This window comes from Nematolebias whitei, chromosome 3 (assembly GCF_014905685.2).
Source record: "Nematolebias whitei isolate Nwh7 chromosome 3, NemWhi1, whole genome shotgun sequence".
NCBI classification, from domain to species: domain Eukaryota; kingdom Metazoa; phylum Chordata; class Actinopteri; order Cyprinodontiformes; family Rivulidae; genus Nematolebias; species Nematolebias whitei.
The window spans coordinates 51,106,388-51,128,558 of NC_056500.1; the positions used below are offsets into that span (position 1 = coordinate 51,106,388).

Consider the following 22,171-nt stretch of genomic DNA (forward strand, 5'->3'; position numbering starts at 1 on the left):
CCCCCCCCCCCCCCCCCCGCGACGACCTGATGGCCGCGGGGCATTGAGACACAGACAGTCCGGGGGTAGTAGTTCCACCAAGGCGCTGGACTCACCATCAGAAATCCAAGATTCCATGACGAACAGAAAATCCAACTCCTGATCTTTAAAAAAAGTCATTGAGGATAAACGTCTTGTTGGAAACAGACCTTGCGTTGATTAAACACATCCTGATATGGTCCAACACAGGCACGGCCGTGGAGGGAGACGCGCGCGCCAGCGGGCGCAGGTTATGAAGAACGGCTCCTCCTGTTCTGCTGGTGCGGTGCACAGGTAAACAACTCCAGGTGTTCACATGGACTGAGCACGCGTGCAGCTGGCCAGCAGCCGGGCCCCGGGAGCACCACGGGTCAGAGAGGAGATGATCAGATCCAGAGCGAGTCCTGATAGAATAATCCACACTTTGCCTCAGTTTCACCAAAATCTATGCACGCTTCCCACGACGTCTGCGACGTTTCTTCCATGGAGAAAGGCCAGGGTCACGCAGAAGGAACGCAGGAATCTCAGATAGGACCGGTGGAGGAGAGTGCTGGCCACTGTTCAAAAACTCTGCGGGAATTTCAGCAAATGTACGGAGCTCCAAAAGTGCCCGACGATCATACTGAAATTATGACTCGGCACACTGCACAAACCATTGTAAAAATAACAAAAATACAATACAAGCAGAGAGCGAGAGACGGGCAGCCCTACACACCGGCGCCATCTTGGAATCGTTATTCATCTTGGAATCTGTTGGATTCCTGGCAAGGACCAATGCAGACATGTTCCTGTTTTTAGTTTTCTACATTTGCCTTATAATCTAGCTGTTTTTGTTACTGTTTTTACCATCTTGTTTTAATTTGTAAAAAAAAAAAAAAGTATGCCTTTTTATAACTGTCTATTGTTGTTGTTGTCCACTGTTGTCATCATTCTTTGTTGAAATAAGGTCTCTCTTGTAAATGAGTACTCGAGGCTCAATGGGATTAACATGTCTAAACAAAGGTTGAATGAAAAACGCAAGCAACTTAAAGGGTAGGTGACACATGCGTCATAATCACCAGCCAATCAAGATTGGTTTAATGAAATAAGTGCTTTTGAGGAATACGCAGGGGAGGCATTTTCCAGTGAGATATTGAAAAGAATGCTATGACTTAGGCAGATTATGACTATGGTATATAGTCACTGGCTTTCCGTCCTTGAACCATTTTTTTAGGAAATTATGACCACAACAGATCAAAAACAGCCTACAGTCACTTAAGTTTAGGAGTTGCATTCATATCATTTTCCATTCATCCATTCACCCATCCATCCATCATCTTTCGCTTGTTCCGAAGTCGGGTCGCATGAGCAGCATATTGAGCAGGGAGGCCCAGACATCACTTTCCACAGCCACCTCTTCTAGCTCTTCTGGGAGGACCCCAAGGTGTTCCCAGGCCAACCGAGTAATATAGTTTCTCCGGTGTGTCCTGCATCTTTCCCGGGGTCTCCTCCCAGATGCACATGCCTGAAGCACCTACCTAGGGAAGCGCCAAGGAAGTATCCTTACCAGATGTCCGCGCCACCTCAAATGGCTCATTTCGATGTTGAGGAGCAGCAGTTCTACTTTGAGTCTGTTGCAAATAAATGAACTTCTCACTCTCTAAGTGAGAGTCCAGTTACCTTACAGAGGAAAGTAATTTCAACGGCCTGTATTTGCAATCTCATTCTTTCAGTCACTACCAAGAGTTTGTGACCATGTGTGAGGGTATGAACATAGACCGAGTGGTAAACAGAGAGATTTGCCTTACAGCTCAGCTCCCTCTTCACCACAATGGACAGGCAGGCACAGAGTCTGCAATACTGCAGACGCTACACCAATCCATCTGTCAATGTCATGCTCCATTCTTTCCCAACTAGTCAACAAACGCTGAGATATTTGAAGTCCTTCACTTGAGGCAGAACCTCACCCTCGACCCGAAGAGAGCAAGCCACCCTATTATGACTGAGGCCCATGGCCTCAGATTTGGAGGTGCTGATTTATCCCAACCGCTTCACACTCGGCTGCAAACTGCTCCAGTGAGAGCTGAAGGTCATGGTACAATGATGCCAACAGGACCACATAATCTGCAACAGAGAAGGAATCCTGGGGTCATCAAACTGGACTTACTCCACCCACTGGCTGCAGTGAGAAATTCTGTCCATAAAAGTTATGAACAGAATCTGTAACAAGCAGCCCTGGCGGAGTCCAACTCGCATCCTGAAGGGGTCTGGCTTACTGCCGGCAATGCAAACCAAACGCTCGCACCGCTTGTATAGGGACTGAACAGCCCGTAATAATGGGCCTCCAATCCCATACTCATGGAACACCCCCCACAGTGTATGCCAAGGAACACGGTTGAATGCCTTCTCCAAGTCTACAAAACACATGTAGACTGGATGGACAAACTCCCATGACCGCTCGAGGACCCTTGTGAGGGTAAAGAGCTAATTCAGTGTTCCACAGCCAGGATGGAACCCACATTGTTCCTCCTGGATCTGAGGGTTGACCAACGAAAAGACTCGCTTCTCCAGTACCCCTGAATAGACCTTACCAGAGAGGCTAAGGACAGTGACACCCTTATAATTGGAACACACCCTCCGGTCCCCATTTTTGAAGAGGGGAACCACCAAAGCAGTGGCACTACCCCTGATGTCCATGCAATGTTGCAGTCGTGCCAACCAAGACAGTTCCACAACATCCAGAGCATTAAGGAAATCAGGGCGAACCCATCCTTTCCTGGAGCCCTGCTTCTGCTTCTGAGCTTTTTAACTACCTCAGTAACCTCAGCCACAGTTATGGACAGACCAATCCTGAAGTTCCCTGACTCAGCTTCTTCCATGGAAGATGTGCTGGTGGGATTGAGAAGTTCAGATAAGTATTCTTTCCACCTGTCGACAACATCACTGGTTGAAGTCAACAGCAGCCCACCTTCACTGAATAGTGTTAGTAAAGTGATACTTTCCCCTCTTCAGCTGCCTGATGATTTGTCAAAATATCCTCTGATCTGAATGAATCTCTATCCAAGGCCTCATCAAACTCTTCCCACATCCGAGCTTTTGCTTCAGCAACAGCCATGGCAGCTGACCGCTTAGCCATCCAGTACTCCTCATTTGCCTCCAGAGTCCCACCAGTCAACAAGTCCCAATATAACTCCTCCTTCAGATTGACAGCCTCCCTAACACAGAGTGTACACCACAGAGTTCATGGATGGCCACCACAAGAAGCAATGACAACCTTCTGGCCACCACTAAAGGCAGTTATCTCAACAATTGATGCGTGGAACATGGCCCACTCGGATTCAATGTCCCCTGCCTCAGCTGAGATGAGGTTAAAGCACTCCTGGAGGTGTGATTTGAAGATCTTTCTGCCAGGTTCTTCTGCCAGGTCTTCTAAGCAAACCCTCACTACATGTTTGGGTCTACTGGGTCTGTCTGTCTCCATCTGACCCAACTCACTACCAAGTGGTGATCCGTTGACAGCTATGCTCCTCTCTTCACTTGAGTGTCCAAAACTAACAGACACAAATCAGATGACATGACTACAAAGTCAATCATCGATCTATGACCTAGAGCATCCTGGTGCCAAGCGCATTTGTGGAACACACTTACGGTCAAACATGGTGTCTGTGATAGAAAAAACTAGGACTAGCACAGGAGTCCAATAACAGAACACCGCTCAGGTTCAGATCAGAGAGACCGTTCCTCCCAATCACGTTCCTCCAGGTCACACAGTCATTACCCATGTGGGCATTGAAGTCCTCCAGCAGAATAAAGGAGTCAACAGCTGGTGCACCTTCAAGCACCCTCGCCAAGGACTCCAAGAAGGTTGGATACTCTGAACTGCTGTTTGGCGCATAGGCACAAAAAACAAGCAGAGCCCGTCCCCTCAACCAAAGGCAAAGGGAAACCACCCTCTCATCTACTGGGGAAACTCCAACACACAGTTACCAATTCGGGGGGCTAAAAGTAGACCCACACTAGCTCGGCATCTTACCATGAGCAACTCTAGAGTGGAATAAGGTCCAGCCCCTCTTTTAAGAAGATTGGTTCCAGAGTCCATGCTGTACGTTGAGGTGAGCCCAACTATATCTAGTCGGTACCCCTCAACCTCATGCACAAGCTCAAACTCCTTCCCTGCCAGAGGAGTCAGGTTTCATGTCCCAAGAGCCAGCTTTGGTAAGCCAGGGTCTGAGCGCCAAGGCCTCCGCCTTCAGCCACTGCCCATGGCATCATGCACCCGACTCATACGGCCCACCCTACAGGTGGTGAGCCCATGGGAAGGTAAATCCATGTTGCTTGCTCGAACTGAGCCTGATCAGGCCCCATGGGTAGAAACCGGATTACCAGTAGCTCACTGACAAGCCCCTTCCCCAGGCCTGGCTGCAGGGTGGTGCCCCAGTAACCCACATCCAGACAAAGGACATTGAGCCTTGCTTCTGTTTGTCCATATGTCTTTGGAATCACTCTTTGTCTGCCCTGTCACATAGAACCAATCTACCTTAGGAGACCCTAGCAAGGGCAATTAGAATTGTCCAGACAGCCTATCTCCTAGAATAATTCAGGCACACAAACTCCTCCACAATGAAAAGGTGGCAATTCAAGGAGGAATACTGTTTTTCCAATCAATCAAATTTTGAGCCATGTCATGTCATTCACAACCTTACAATCAAGTCAAGTCAGATTTATTTATATCGCACAATTAAAACAATAACTGTTACCAAAGTGCTTAACAAAAGAGAAAAAAGATCACAGCATCAAATAAAAGTAACAAAATATATTTACAGCATATGGAAAAAAATATATAAATCACAAAACAATTAGAAATAATTGAAATACTAAATCATATCACCTTGTGTCAAATGTCACATATAGCGCCTTTCTATCTGATCAAGATACTCAAAGTGCTTTACACTACAATCCGTGTCCTCATTTACCCATTCATACAGCACTTAACTAGATCTCTACAAAGCTAATTGAACAAATCATTCTAAAGAGATTAATCAGTGCTTTATCACATTCATACACTAATGGGACACACATCGGAGGCAATGAGGGGTTCAGTGTCCTGCCCAGGGACACTTGGCATGTGACTGCTGGTGGATTCGAACCTCCAACTCTTGCATTGGAGAACGACTGCTCTAACCACTCAGCCACAGCCACCCACCAATAACAAAAAACATAAACACAGTCGGAAAGAATGAAATACTACATCAGATCAGACTGACCGTGTGTTAAATAGGAATAAAACAAAAAGCATAAACACAATCAGCATCAAAGAAATACTAAATCTAAATCTGATCACCCTATGTTAAATGTCAGTGAGTATAGATGAGTTTTCAGGAGAGATTTAAAAGCGGAAACTGAGGTGGCCTGTTCAATGTTGATGGGCAGATTGAGTTTAGTGCCCATGACTGAAAAGGCTCAATCTCCTCTGAGCTTCAACCTGGTTTTTGGTACAGCCAAAAACAGCTGGTCTGATGATCTAAAAGCCCGAGAAGGAGCATAAGAAAAAGAGGTAAGTGGGTGCAAGGCCATTAACACACTTAAATATCAGCAGAAGAATTTTAAAATAAATTCTGACATGTACAGGAAGTCAGAGAAGGGAGGACAGAGCCGATGAAATGTGCTCAAACCTGCAACTTCCAGTTAAAAGCTGAGCTGCAGCATATTGGACGAGATGGAAATGTGAGAGGGAGACCTGACTGACCCCAACGTAAAGCAAATTACAATAGTCCAGCCGGGTTGTAATGAATGCATGGACACATTTTTCAAGGTCGGATGTCGCAACAGAAACGGCTCAAGAGCGCCACCTAGAAATTTTCAAAATACCCTACGCATTGACCTTAATTTTGTAGAAACATGAAGTCAAGTTTGGTACACTTGTCCAATTCCCCAAGATGCACAAAAAACCCTCTGGCACCAACACTGTTCGATAGAAAGGCGGCCATTTTAGAATGCCGACCCAATTTTCACACCTTTTTGGCGGTTTACAGCCTTCGCATTTGAACAAACTCCTCCTAGGGATTTCGCTCAATCGGTTTCAAACTTAACCATTTTGGTCAAAAGGCATGGGGGACACAAAGTTATCAAAACGGTTCGTTTCAGAGCAAGTTGAAGGGGCGGGGCCAGACCTGAAAGTTATGCTTCATGCCGTAAAAATTCGCAAACGCTATAACTTTCACGTTGAAAGACCGAATTGAACCAAACTTGGCATGAGTCATTCCTATCCGATGCTCGACGATCCTCTGTGGTCATATTCTGATGTCATCAAAGCCCTACCCCCTCAGAACAGGAAGTCACTTTTTTTGCTTTGAGTGCGCCCTCTCTGACACCCTTGATCGAATCAGGATGATCCTGTGTTAGAAGACATATAACAAGTTGGTCTTACTTGCTTTAAAGCGCAAACCGTTTTCACTGGAGGATGTGGGCACGGTGGTGTGGCGAATTCAGAAGTGATGCCGTTACAATAAGTTTGGCTCTAAATTCCACAGATTTGATCGGAGGTTCACCAAAATCACTATGATCGATCATTATCCACCCCTTGAACAGGAAGCCATGATAATCGGCCAATAGCCTCCACAGCACCCCGTAGAATATTTTAAAACCTCAGCCCCAAGCCATTTTTTGACCAATAATTCTGAAACTTGGTGAACATCTGTATCATCTCGGGACCTATGAAAAAGTCTCTTGGAGCCCTGGTCCAAAGCCAACAGGAAGTCAGCCATTTTGGGTCAAAGGGTCATTTAAAGGGTCTGTACACTCACAAACTGTATATATTTATACCTATAGCATATACAAAGCAATTTACTGTATATTGTACTATATATATCTAACAATTTATTTTTCTTGCTAAGCACTTCTGGATAGATGCAAACTGCATTTTGTTGCTTTGTATCTGTGACATGTGCAATGACAATAAAGTTGAATTCTATTCTATTCTATTTTATGGCGTTTCTAATGGCAAATTTTAACGAAGTCCTCCTAGGGATTTTGAGAGATTGCCTTAAAACTTGGTTAATATGCCCTTAAGACAATAGGGAGTAAAAGTTATCAAAAGCTTTTGGTTTCGTTTAGGTTAAAGGGGCATGGCAAGGCCTCAAAGTTGCGCTTCACGACATAAATTTACAAACGCTATAACTTTCACATTGAAAGAACGAAATGCACCAAACTTGGCATGACTCATCCCTGTTGGATACCAGACGATCCACTGTTGTCAATCGGAGGCTGTTTCCTTACACAGTTACAGAATGGTAAGTTGATAATGATGGATAACGTTACCATAGCTAACACGTAAATACTGTTATTAGTAAGGTTAATATAGAAAGTAAACCTTTAAAAGTTAAAGCACTGACAGGCTGCATTGTATATTTTAGATAGCTGTGGCTAAAGATGCTGCAATGATGGAAAACGTTACCACGGCTAACAAACACATAAATACTGTTTTTATTAACCTTACCTTGCACTATATCTTGTAATTTAACCTCTATAAAAACCTTGGCTGAATGCAGAGGTGCGTACCCTGCTGGAAGCCAGTAACATTGCCTTCAGGTCTGGAAACTCAGAGGAGCTGAGTAGGACAAGAAAAGAGCTGGTTGCTGGTATTAAGAGGGCCAAGGCCACATATGCACAGAGGATCGAGGGTCAATTCATCTCACAAGACCCTCGGAGCATGTGGAGGGGCATTAAGTGCATAACAGATTATAAAGGAAGGAGCGAACAATGCCCCAAAGACCCATCTCTGCCTGATGCCCTCAACAAGTTCTATGCACGCTTTGAAGACCCAAACAGACCACCCAGCACCAGACTCACCTCACCACCGGATGAAGAGCATCTCAGCGTGACCTCAGCCGAAGTAAGGAGTACCTTCAGGAGGATTAATCCGCACAAAGCAACTGGCCCAGGCAACACCCCCGGGAAAGTGTTGAAGGAATGTGCTGATCAGCTCTGTGAGGTGCTGGCAGACATCTTTAACACCTCACTTACCCTGGAGACAGTTCCCACCTGCCTGAAGACTGCCACCATCATCCCAGTCCCAAAAAGCTCTACAGTGACTGGTCTGAATGACTATCGGCCAGTGGCCCTCACCCCAATAGTTGCTAAATGCTTCAAAAAACTGGTCATGACTCACATCAAAACAACCATCAACATCAACGAGGACCCTCACCAGTACGCATACCGTGAGAACCGATCAACAGAGGACGCCATCTCCTCTGTGGTCCACACTGCACTCAACCACCTGGAGCAGAAAAACTCTTACGTCCGTATGCTCTTTGTGGACTTCACATCCGCCTTCAACACCATGATCCCCCAAACCCTGATGGACAAACTATCCACACTAGGACTAAACCCCTCCAAATGCAACTGGGTACTAGACTTCTTAACAAACAGACCACAGTTAGTGAGGATCCACAATTTCTCCTCCTCCACCATAACCCTCAGCACTGGCTCTCCTCAGGGATGTGTGTTGAGCCCCCTCCTGTTTACTCTGCTCACATATGATTGTGCAGCTACCCATCCAGGCTGTCACATTGTAAAGTTTGCAGATGATACAGCGGTGGTGGGATGCATCACAAACAATGATGAGTCCAGCTACAGGCAAGAGGTGGAACACCTGGAGAGATGGTGCAAAGAGAATAACCTTCACATCAATGTGAAGAAGACAAAGGAGATGATTGTGGACTTCAGAAGGAACAAACACACCTACACCCCCCTGAACATAAGAGGATCTGCGGTGGAAGTGGCCTCCAGCTACAAGTACTTGGGTGTACACATGAATGACAACCTCAGCTGGAGCAACAACACCACCAGCCTGATCAAGAAAGCTCATCAGAGACTCTACTTCCTCAGACGGCTGAGGCGAGCTGGTCAGGGAAGCTCAGTCCTCACCTCCTTCTACAGGTGTGCAGTGGAGAGCATCCTGTGCTCCAGCATCAACGTATGGCATGGAGGCTGCACAGCTGCAGAAAGAAAAGCTTTGCAGAGAGTGGTGAAGGCTGCACAGAAGTCTGTTGGAGTCAGCCTCCCCACCATCACAGACATCTACACCTCTAGATGCAGGAAGAGGGCTACCTGCATCATGAAGGACCCCACTCACCCAGCACACACACTTTTTGCCCCACTCCCCTCAGGAAGGAGGTTGAGGAGCATTAAATGTAGAACCACTAGACTGAGGAACAGCTTCTACCCTGAGGCTGTTAGACTCATGAATCTCTAACCAGAATAATCACTGTGAAAAATCACATCATGTTGCTGCTGATCTGTTTCATGTTGCTGCTGATCTGTTTCAATGTTGATGTGTTCATGCGTGCTCATCTGCTCAGACAGACTCATGTTCATGTTTGTGCTGATGTTCAATGTTTTATGTTATGAGTGCTTAGTGTATATTTAGTTGATGTTTTTCTTAGTTCATATCTTAGATGTTATTACTGTTTTTCTTAGACATTTTATTGTTGGATGTAACTGGGACCCTGTGTACATAATTTCGCTCCACCCCATGAACCACATGAGGTGCGAATGACAATAAAGAAACTCTGACTCTGACTCTGACTCTGATAAATAAAGCTTGAATTAATGAAATTCTGTGAATTTTCCGGACAGGTCTGTGGTTACCCGGAAGTACATATACGCTGCGTACAGTCAAAACGGAAGTTGTCTGACGTCATGTGAAAAGGGCCTATGGAGCCTTGCGGGCCAACGCAGGAAAGAGGGACAGAAGCAGATAAATGATTACCAAAATTGACACAAAAACTCCTGTCACTAAGATATGAATGGAACCATTCTAATGTTGCACCCGTGATTAGAGATGCACCGATCCACTTTTTTTTTTTTTGCTTCCGATCCGATCCCGATACCTAAATCTAAATATTGGCCGATACCGATCCAGTTCCGATATCATGAGCATCATTGATTTTACATGAGGCTTTAATAATCTCCTCTCAAGTACAATTTGTACAAATATATGCATGCATGTCCAAAAAGGCAACTTGAGGTAAGTTGTATTAATGTAGGATAAGTTTTAAATTAGAATTAAATTCTGCTAACACAAAACATGTTTCATTTCATTCCTAGCTTTAAAGTGGATATAAAAGTGATTAATTTAAGTGATTGTTTAAAGTTATTTTATATTTTTTTAAATAAGGGGCGGATACAATAATTATTTTTCTTCTTTCTGCACTCTTTTCATTCAATGTTTTATTTTTGATGATTTTTATTTTGTTTCTTTTAAATGAATGAATAAATGAATAAAATAAAATGTTAAATGGCTTCAAACACCTGGCATAAACCAACAGACACGTTCCTGTTTTTAGAATTTTACATCACTTTATAATGTAGCTGTTTTTGTTTTTAATATAATTTTGAAATCATATGTTTTTTAATGATTGTCTACTGTTGTACTGATAAATATCTCCTGGAGGGTAAACAATATCTTGGCTGCAAGTATCAAGCTGTGAAATCCTTCGTTTTCTACAACTGATAGTGGTTGGTCATTAATCATGATGAAGTTTATCAACTTCTCTGGAAACATTTGAGCTCCGTGGTTTCAGCGATGTCTTCTTCTTGTTCAATTCGAAGCAAGCAGCCTGATTTGGGGCAGCCGCGCTCAGTCTGTCCCTCCTCAGAGACGAGCAGACTGAGCGGGGCAGATTGGACGAGGCTGGCCGGGGTCGAGTCGCCTGTTGTGGGTTGAGCAAAGAGCAGCGCCCCGCTGAAGCCACGGAGCTTGAATGTCCAACATAAAACTAACTTTACCGTGGTTTAATGTGGCGCTATGGCTCTGCAGATATTGCACGTTGCTGTTTTGTTTTGTGGTGTTTGTAATGTAAAATACTTCCACACATGTTTAGATGAAAAGTTTGTTAGCTGTTAGCCACAGTGCTGCTAACTCAGTCCTCACATTGTAGCTGGCTGCAAACTATGAATTGGATTTCCTGAATGTAAGGCGGGTCTTATTACTCTGGGTTCATGAGACACGCCGCCGTTCGGGAAATCCATTCCATAGTTTGAAGCCAACATGTATCATGGATCAGAAATATCGGCAGGTGGATCGGAAAAATCCGATACGTAAATTATGCTGTATCGGAGGCCGAAACCGATACTGGATCGGATCGCCCCATCCCTACCCAGTGTTCCAACCGTGACATAAGGATACTGTGGTCAACAGTGTCAAATACAGCAGTAAGGTCGAGGAGTACAAGGATCACAGACTGACCAGAGTCAAGTGCTAGCAGAATGTCATTACAGACCCTTACTAAATCTGTCTTGGTGCTGTGCATTTGTTTAAATTCTGACTGAAAAATCTCAAAAATTCCATTTACATTCAAAAACTTGGTTAGTTGACTAAAAACTATTTTTTCTAAGATTTTGGAAAGAAATGGAAGTTTTGAGATTGGTCTCAAGTTTGAACAATTTGAAGGGTCAAGTCTGGGGTATTTAATTAATGGAGATATTGTTGTGTGTTTAAAAACATCAGGAACCACACCTGTAGCCAAAATGCTGTTAATATTGGCAAGAACAGAGGGTCCAGTTGATGGTAGAACCTGTTTAAAAAATGCAGCGGGGATGGGGTCAGCAGGGGAGCCTGAGGGTTTCATGTGACCAACTACATAATTTAAAAATGAGTGTGAGATGGGTTCAAATTGACGGAAGACTGCTGAGCAGGGGATAAGAACTGAGGGGTCAGATTTTTTTTTTTCATTCATTCAACCTTTATTTAAACAGATAAATCACATTGAGCCTCGAAGACTCATTTACAAGTGACCTGTTTGGACAGACAAAAACAGTGGTTAATAGGACACATGTAGGAGTTGGAGGTGAAAAAAATTCCTATCAGACTTTTTTCTTGGCTGAGAAAAACCTCTAATATTGAAAAAACACCTCGTACAAACAAGCACATATTTACGTAGACATTCTGCATCAGACACGAGAGCGGTCAACAACGCTTATAGATGCTCTCGAGGTCACTGTAATCAGTCAATGTCCTCCGGTGAGATCCATAAACATTCTCGAGGGATGTCGAGGAATGGCCAAGAATAACCTCTATGAGAATCCAAGAGTCTTGAAATGATGACACAAAGTTTATTCAGCTGGCTCATCTGGTTATCAGTTGGAAATTCCTCAGGGAGGGGGTAGAGAGCGTCAGATCACATTTTCTCCAGGCGACTTTAGATAAGATGGCCTTCAAGGACAGCCAAGGCGACCAAAATTTAGATAAACACACAGTTGTTTTGGGGACAGTCAGAACTTAATGGCATCAACCTTGAGTCTGTGTTGGTCTACTCGGTACCGAAATGTCCAAATTAACATGGCCACACCGATGGAACGTGACTGAGTAAAAATCCCCAAGATCTGATCCATTCAGCCCAAAGCATTTGAGTCCGGGTACACGAGACACGAACCAAGCCATCATAAAGGCAAGCAGCGTGATCGGGTCCAAATTTGCTGCTGACGACTTCCTTGATTGTAGATAAAACCAGCACCAGCTGAATCCAAAAAGCAGGAACCAGTTATCGTGAATCCAATTAAATATGCATCCTTAAAACCCACAGATGGCAGCAGAGATAAACACATCATCAAGTTTTCCAGTCGATGAGATATCCAGCTGCGTACGTGCCAACAGGGTAAATAGGCTCGCCCAAAGTCTGTCTTCTCTTCGAAGAAATGTTGTAAATTGAGTTGAGGGACCAACTGGTTAAAACAAGTCCATAATTATGGTTCGGAAGAAATGTAAGAGAGTCTCACAGCATTTTCACAGACAGACAGAGCAGCAAAGCAAAGCAGAGAGGGAGGGAGGGAGAGAAGCATCCGATCTCGTGGGGAGCGAGTGGTGAAGTGAGTTGTGGAGTATGGAATCAATGACTTAATCAACTCAACCTTGTCAACAAAATGCCTGACAAACTTATTACAGGTGTCAACAGAGGCCTCAATGCTGGCAGACTAAGGCACATTTAGAATGGTGTTAATGGTGTTAAAAAGAACTCGGGGGTTGTGACTGTTTAAGTTAATAATTTTGGAGAAATATTTGTCCTACTCTTGTTTAACCGTGGTCTGATACACTTTCCAACTTGATTTTAACATATCAAAAGAAACCTGGAGTTTATTTTTCTTCCATCTATGCTCAGCTCTCCTGCACAGGCATCTTGCTTCTTGTGTGACCTCATTCACCCAAGGGTGGGGCGTGCGTTTTCATTTCCTGATCTTTAACGGGGTGACTGAGTCCAAGATTTGTACACAGGCCTCCTGATGCAGAGATACTAACTAATTTGTAGTAAAACCCACAGAGTCGAGAGTCTATAACAGAATTAGTGGCAAAAATGAAAGAGAAGCGTGGGGCGATGGAAGGTTGAATATCATACAGGGCCTGGGTGGAGGGGGAGGTGTAGGCTCAAAGACTAAAGATGCGTTGAATAAAACTGGTTTGTGGTCGGAAAAAACAGTCACCAATTTCTAAATCACAAACAGATAAGCCATGTGTTAGAGCTAAATCCAGATTGTGGTCCTGCTGATGAGTTGGACCAACAACACTCTGTACAAAGTTAAAGGACTGGACGAGGACTAGAAAGTCCTGAGATAATGGTTTATCAGGGCATCAGACATGAATATTGAAATCCCCCACAATTAAAACACGGTCATATTGGAGCAGAATACCAGTTAGAAAGTCAGAAAGTTCATTTAAAAACTGTTTGTGGTATCCAGGGGGGTCTGTAACAAATGGCACACAAAACCAGGTTGGAGCGGCCCAGCTCACAACAGAGCAGTGCAAAACTCGAATAATTAGTTGCATCATGGAGCTGTTTGCAGTGCAAATGTTTCTTAAAAATTGTCAGTAATCCTCCACCACAACCAGTTGTCCTTGGAGCATTGAAAAAAGAACAATCCGGAAGCAATAATTCCAGAAAAACACTGAACTCACCAGGGCAGATCCAAGTCTCAGTGATGAAATGAAAGTCCAGCCAGTGGCGACAGAAAAAGTCATTCAAAATAAAAGTTGTATTAGCCAGCAATCTGGCATTTATCAGGGCCATCCTCATAGAATCCACCACAGGAGGAGATGATTACAGTGTCCAGTCCAGTGGCCTCAGATTTGCAGTTTGACCCGCGCCTCAGGCAGGAAACACAGCCGCGCACGGGCCCAGTGTGATGATCAGGCCCTGCCAACAGGACCAAACAGCGTGCAACAGGATCTGTACAGCGCCAGGTTCGGAGATGGAAATGCTGACCATCAGCTGGAGAGGATGATATAGAGGCAGCAAGTAGGGCTTTAAGCTTTACCAGCCGGCCAGCACGTATTCCCCGGCGTCTGGAGCTATGTATCCGGGGAGGCAGGTGTGCAGCACACTGCAGGTAAACAGGCATGTCCGCCAGCAGCAGTGGGAGGGGGTCCAGAGTTACGCTCATATTGATCAAAATAAGCGACAATGGTGGCACAAAGTCGAAAATCCAAAAGTTGTTGTCGTTCATACACCAGCAGAGAGTTGAGGTCACAGATGAGAAATGAATAAAACATAAATAATACTAACACCGTCAGCAGAGGTGGATTGCAAGCTATGTACACAGGAGCCATCTTTGAATCTTACAGTGACCCATTTGTTCTCCTTCTAACATCAAATCAAGGACTGTACATTCACTCGCTGCCTAACAAATTCTGGAAACTGCCAGCTATCATTTTAATGCAATGGTAAATGGACTGTATTTATATAGCACCTTTCTATCTTATCAAGACACTCAAAGTGCTTTAAACTACAAATCTGTGTCCTCATTTACCCATTCATACAGCTCTCTACTAGATCTCTACAAAGCTAATTTAACAAATCATTCAAAAGAGACTAATCAGTGCTTTTAGATCACATTCATACACTAATTGGACCTGCATCGGAGGAAATGAGGTCTTGCCCAGGGACACTTCGGCATGTGACTGTTGGTGGATTCGAACCCCCAACTCTTGAATTGGAGGACGACTTCTCTACCACTCAGCCGAAGCCGCCCTCAATTACACGGTCACAAGACAATAATAAATCTCTTGTGTATATACAGTGTATCACAAAAGTGAGTACACCCCTCACATTCCTGCAGATATTTAAGTATATCTTTTCATGGGACAATACTGACAAAATGACACTTTGACACAATGAAATGTAGTCTGTATGCAGCTTATATAACAGTGTAAATTTATTCTTCCCTCAAAATAACGCAATATACAGCCATTAATGTCTAACCACCAGCAACAAAAGTGAGTACACCCCTTAAGTTCTAGAATTGCACCGCTCAAGGTGGCTGCATGTTGGAGCAGCTCTGTTACTTTCATTCTGAGATTTTGCTTTTGGAAACATTAATTCCTCTTTTTCTGTATGTGTCACATTTTTTGGATGATTATTTCCTCTGGTATCGGATGCTGTGCAGCTGGAAGGATTTTTACTGAAACTTTTTTAGTTTTGGACATTTGTTATGATGCGTAACCATGGCCACAAGGCAGTTTTCTACAACCAACAGCAGCTGATTAACATCTCAAAAGCTCAAATAATATCTCAACTACAGCCCCAAATCTCAAATGAGTTGAAAGGATGGTATGTGGATGCATTCTCATCTACCTGCCAGCTGAGCTCGAGTGCCTGACCACTGAGATCCTGGAACTAACAGGAAACATGGCTCATGACAGCGGAAGGACAGGATCGTCCCTCTGCACCTACAGTTGGCTGTCCGCAGCGATGAGGAGCTCAGCAGACTGCTGTGAGGAGTGGCCATCGCTCTGGGAGGAGTTCTGCCCGGCATTCGGGCGTTCCTACAGCCTGGGGGAACAGAGAGGCCAGCCAAGTCTGGGTGGACGGCTCAAATGGCATCTGCAGCCAGTTTCTTAGGATCCACGGTGGAATGAACCTTTACAAGAGATCCTTCCTGTCTACAGCATCTATAACATCTCTTAATGAAATGAGGATAACGAGTTACAAGAACAAATAAGTTCCCTCTGGAATTAATAAAGTACTTTTGTATTTGTATTTGTATTTTAGTGAAAGGTCCTGAAGTGCCAATATTTTGTGTGGCCACCATTATTTACCAGAACTGCCTGAACTCTCCTGGGCATGGAGTTTACCAGAGCTTCACTGGTTGCCACTGGAATGCTTTTCCACTCCTCCATGACGACATCACGTAGCTGGCGGATATTCGAGATTTTGTGCTCCTCCACCTTCCGCTTGAGGATGCCCCAAAGATGTTCTATTGTGTTTAGGTCTGGAGACATGCTTGGCCAGTCCATCACCTTTACTCTCAGCCTCTTCAGTAAAGCAGTGGTCATCTTAGAGGTGTGTTTGGGTCATTATCATGCTGGAACACTGCCCTGTGACCCAGTTTCCAGAGGGAGGGGATCATGCTCTGCTTCAGTATTTCACAGTACATATTGGAGTTCATGTGTCCCTCAATGAAATGTAACTCCCCACAACCTGCTGCACTCATGCAGCCCCAGACCATGGCATTCCCACCATCATGCTTGACTGTAGGCATCACACACTTATCTTTGTACTCCTCACCTGATTGCTGCCACACATGCTTGAGACCATCTGAACCAAACAAATTAATCTTCGTCTCATCAGACCATAGGACATGGTTCCAGTAATCCATGTCCTTTGTTGACATGTCTTCAGCAAACTGTTTGTGGACTTTCTTGTGTACAGACTTCAGAAGAGGCTTCCTTCTGGGATGACGGCCATGCAGACCAGTTTGATGTAGTGTGTGGCGTATGGTCTGAGCACTGACAGGCTGACCCCCACCTCTTAAATCTCTGCAGTAATGCTGACAGCACTTCTGCACCTGTCTTTCAAAGACAGCATTTGGATGTGACGCTGAGCACGTGCACTCAGCTTCTCTGGACGACCAACGCGAGGTCTGTTCTGAGTGGACCCTGCTCTTTTAAAGTGCTGGATGATCTTGGCCACTGTGCTGCAGCTCAGTTTCAGGGTGTTGGCAGTCCTCTTGTAGCCTTGGCCATCTTCATGTAGCGCAACAGTTCGGCTTTTAAGATCCTCAGAATGCTTTGCCATGAGGTGCCATGTTGGAACTTTCAGTGACCAGTAAGAGAGAGTGTGAGAACTGTACTACAAAACTGAATACACCTGCTCCCTATGCACACCTGAGACCTAGTAACACTAACAAGTCACATGACATTTTGGAGGGAAAATGACAAGCAGCGCTTAATTTGGACATTTAGGGGTGTAGTCTCTAAGGGGTGTACTCACTTTTGTTGCTGGTGATTTAGACATTAATGGCTGTATATTGCATTATTTTGAGGGAAGAATAAATTTACACTGCTATATAAGCTGCACACAGACACACTTTTCATTGTGTCAAAGTGCCATTTTGTCAGTGTTGTCCCATGAAAAGATATACTTAAATATCTGCAGGAATGTGAGGGGTGTACTCACTTTTGTGATACACTGTATGTGCCTGTGAAATGTTTTTAGTATTAGGGCAGATACTTCTTATACTTAGATACTTCTGTGTAGAATCGGTGCGGTCTAATGCATTAGCAGTAAACCCGACACCCTCACTTGCTGAGCACTTTTGCTGAAAAATACCTAAACATGGAAACAATGCAGAATGCCATTACTTTTACAGGCAATCCTGGTTAAATTAAATCACTTAAATCTTCAAATAAAAAATGCATTTTCTCCTGTGTTAAACTGCATAACCTGGGACTCACCTGCTTAAGAAGACACTTCCTCATCTTTTCCACATCAAGCGGTTCCTCTTTAAGTGCAAATTCTACTATGGTACCCATGAGGCTGCACTTAGAAAAAGCCCCAGGAACACTGTGTTTCAACCACCGGTATCTCTGGACATTTGCTACTGTGTTTAAAAGAGGCTGCCACTTGTCCTGCTGCAAAAAAGCATAATTAGACAAATATATCAATTACAGGCACAATGTAGAAACATTAATTTAGAAACTGAGGAAAATAAAAAAAGATGTTCTCAGAAAATAAGACAATGAAAAGTGTGATTGAAAGGGTAGCTCTGTCATGTTTTATAAACCTTGTTGTTTTGTTTCTTTTAATTCATCAATGACCAAGGCCAAGTACCTTGGATGTCTTCCCAGTGGGTGATTTCCTGTCTGCAGGAGTGGGGCTGATGTGAACATTATGCTCTTCTTCATTGGTCCCCTCATTCTCCAGCTTTGGCTCTTCAATATCAGCAGATTCTGACTTCTTTGGCACTAAAAAGTAAATATATTTAATTTTAACGATACATATGTATAAAAATAACAATCCTTCGTGGTGAAGCAGGTAGAAAGTATTTCACCTCTTTTTTTCCTTCGATCCCGGATAAGTTTCTGTGTGATCCTTCTCCATCGAGGTTGAGAGCTCAGCAGCTTCAGTTTGGACACAATTGACAGGTCGTTGCTCACAGCTGGACGCAACTCATGAAACAAAAAACGTAGGCGCTCGATAACGGGGGCACACACTTCTTTATAGGAGCGTCCTTGTTCCTGATGAGTCTAAAGGGCAAACAGTTTATTCACATTTAACAATTTCATTCTTGGCTTTTATGCCAGACATCAACTTTCTATTTCCTATTGAGTTAGTTGAGTGAAGGGTTTCTTTAAATTGCTGTTTTTGTGCAGATGTAAAACGTGGAACTCCTACCTTGATTAGAGAACATTTAGCCTGATAGACCATGCGGCATACGTCAATCACAGATTTAGGAAGGGACCTTTGTTTTCCTTGGTCCACGCCCAAGGCACACTGACTGACAAGTGAAAGGGCAACGTGACCTGTGACAACAGTCAGCTTTTTAAAAATATGTTCAAAGCCAGTACAAACTTACATTTAATGGTCTTTGTATTTTAGGATGAACACAAAAAATGAACACAATTTTCTTGGTTAAGTTAGAATTTTTTTTTTATAAATCTTTTTTGGTGAAAACATTTTGAGTCCAGCTGCTTCGTTACCCAAGTCTTGATGTTTGAGCAGGCAGCAGAGCAGCAGGCGGCCAACTTCTTCAACAGGATGCTCCGGTGGAAAGGTGATGGGTGTAATAAGATGATACTGCTTACAGCTTCGTTCTATTTGGCATAAAAAGTCCTAGAACACCACAACAAAAAAACAAAATATTAAAAGATTACCATTCTGCCTCATGTCATGGCCTGTTCAGGAAATTTGGTTTTGCTTGTACCTTCACAGTGTGGTCCTGAGTGGTGTTGTCGGCAACGGCCTGCAGGAAAGGCTGAGCGTGGTCGCTTAGGGTTATCCTGTGGGAGTAAAGTTTGGCCTTTTCAGGAGTGGTTGTACCCAGGGAGCTGCAGTGGTCTTCATCCTTCTCCTCATTGTAGTTGTAGTGGATCTGACTGGTCTGAAGGCCACCAGAAAATATGGAGGACTGGAGCCATTCTGTGCAGAGACAAGATCAAAAGAGTTCCGGTTCCGGCTTGCTTGGGAGATGTCGATTATAATAAATACGTTTTACTCTACTCGGAGAGTATTTAACAACTTTAACCACTTACACTTGCTTACTTACTATAAACAGTTTTTTTCTTTCTCTCTCTCTCACTGTGTATTTTTTAAACTGTTTGCTAGTTTCATTGGTCGTTTGTTGGTTTTACACTTTATTGTGGGTGTTCTTTAAGTTACGTGATCCGGCAGTGTTGTGCTAACTGTACTAAGTGGATTCAACTCCCACAAAGCTGAGATAAAGATCAGAAAACCGGCGAGTTGCCCTAGTTTCAAACAATGCTTCTCTGTTTATTGACTTTGTTGTAGTGCTTCCTTGCTGGTTCTTGTTTTGTGCTTTATTCTTTTAGGTAAGTTTCGTGACTTGCTGTTGCGAGGTTCTGCAATGGTGTGCTAAGCTAAGCAAATCAGATTGGTTCGGATCAACTCTGATTAAACTCACATTAAGCTGAGATCAGGCCAGTGGTTTTAAACAGTGTTTAATTTACTTATTGTTTCTACCTACCCCTTGTTGATTTTTGCTGTATTCTATTTGTTTTGAGAGCGAAGGGAGTCAGTCTCATCGTGCTACATAGTGGTGGGGCTAGCGAGTGGCTAACTTCAACACACCCTACAGCTGAGACAATACAACCGCTGAGAGACTGCCTGCATCGGATAACAACAATATAATAATAATTTTATTAAGAAGCGCCTTTCAGGACACCCAAGGACACTTATCCACATCACTTGATCACCCTAACTTTAAACTTATTCCACCGTGGTCTTAATCTTTCAGGACTTCTGGTTTTTATCAGTGTATTGAGATCTGCTAGCTCTTACTATCTGTAGCTTAACATGGCTTAGGGTTTCATCGCATGCATTGTGTACCAGATGTTTACCTATAACACTACTTCGTTTGAAGATAATGGGACATGTAACAAATGTTCTGTTATGTCGGTTCTGGTGGAGAGGCTGTCTGATCTGGAAGCTCGACTCTGTGCTTTTGAAAAGCCATTAACTTGCGAGGCGCCCATAGGCTGCGCAGAACCACTAATGCTAGCTCACGTTAGCAGTCAGAAACTGCAGGTTGGCTGGGTGACGGCTCGAGGTAAACAAAATGCTAAAACTAAGTCTCCGGTCCACCATCGACCGGTTCACGTTTCAAATGATGTTTCAAAAGATTTTTTTCTGCTTTAAATCACATTTCAAATCAGTTTCCTCCACTTAGATGCCCTGAACCTCAGGACTGCTGGGTGATGGTCAAAAGGGAAAAAATAAAATAAAACAAAGCCCTCGGTCAACCACTGTTCAACTTTCAAATCAGTTTTCTGTGCTTAGTGAGACACCCACCGTTATTAGGAGCTCCATAGTCAGAAATGTGGCACCTGTGACTCAAACCACAGTCAAATGCATTCCAGGGGCCAGAGCGGGAGACAATGAATCCCACCTGAAACTACTGGCTAAAGCTAACGCGAAATACAGTAAAATCATTATTCACGTTGGTGAAAATGACACTCGACTACGCAAATCAGAGATCACTAAAATTAATGTTGCTTTGGTGTGTATCTTTGCAAAAACTATGTCTGACTCCGTAGTTTTCTCAGGCCCCCTCCCCAGGTTGACCAGCGATGACATGTTTAGCCGTATGTCGGCTTTCGACCGCTGGGCGTCCAGGTGGTGTTCTGAAAACAATGTAGGATTTGTGGAGAACTGGAGTGCATTTTGGGGAAAACCCGGTCTGCTGCGGAGAAAGAGAATCCATTCCAGACACAGGCAGAGGTGTAGCTTCTTTTTTTCAGTTGGATTATTAATTAGTGTGGTGAACTAGACCTCCGACATCAATCTGTCTCTGAAGACCTTCTGGGGACAGGAACTGTTATTTCATTGATTTTAATCCAGAAATACAAATTATCTCATCAAGAGACTATTTAATCGTATCCTGAATTAATCAATTGAAAGAACACTCTTCTTTTTTTATATTATCATCACTATTTTACAATATCTTGATAATCAAAAGTGTGTTTAGTTCATACCATTTCTAATGTTGAAGTGAACCACTCATTTAAATCAACTGTGAAACAGTATTAATGATTTTTAAACCTCATTAGACTTAGATCATACAAGTTAAATGTCTATTTACGAAGTAAGTGTGCATTCAATCTTCTGTCTGTGTGGGGGGTGGACCTGATGTCAGTCGAAAGTCAGAGACAAGTTATGAGAATGAAGTGCCTTGTTTTTAAAACTCTCAGACAGTAAATAAGAACTGGCTGGCACCTGCTGTCTCTCATTTCTTCAAAATATTTCTCTGTCTGTACTAATCGTTCTTAAAACATTTCTGCTGTCTGCTGACTCCTAATAACCCTCTGACATCACTAAAACTACACCCCTGCTGGTTGTTTCAACCAATCAGGAAGTACCAAGTGACAGGAAGTGGATATCCTTTAAAAGTCAACACTTCTTGGAACTCCAAAAAAGTTAAATCTGGTCCTCTGGACATTCAAAATAAACAAAACAAAGCAAATCAACAAAAAAATGTAGAAACGTTTCGTCTCTCATCCAAGAGACTTCCTCAGTCTGAGGAGCTGTATTCAGCTCAGTCTCTTAAATAGCACCTTCTCAGAGTGGATCAACCAGTTTGCTGCTGACAACCAGAACCAGCTGATCACATGCTCAAGAAGGACCATCAGCCTAACAATGGATCATTAGCACACTGATGGCTGTTTACT

The 22,171-nt window shown here is 43.6% G+C and overlaps 1 protein-coding gene across 1 annotated transcript in view; it reads right to left on the minus strand.

The window, feature by feature from the left end:
* herc2 (HECT and RLD domain containing E3 ubiquitin protein ligase 2) overlaps nt 1-22,171 on the minus strand; it is a gene marked incomplete in the record, with an annotated part of 472,599 nt that overhangs the window by 293,992 nt on the left and 156,436 nt on the right. The window contains 6 exon segments of the mRNA XM_037698316.1: nt 17,723-17,899; nt 18,099-18,232; nt 18,319-18,514; nt 18,663-18,790; nt 18,968-19,100; nt 19,192-19,406. Coding sequence (XP_037554244.1) covers nt 17,723-17,899; nt 18,099-18,232; nt 18,319-18,514; nt 18,663-18,790; nt 18,968-19,100; nt 19,192-19,406 — 983 coding nt within the window.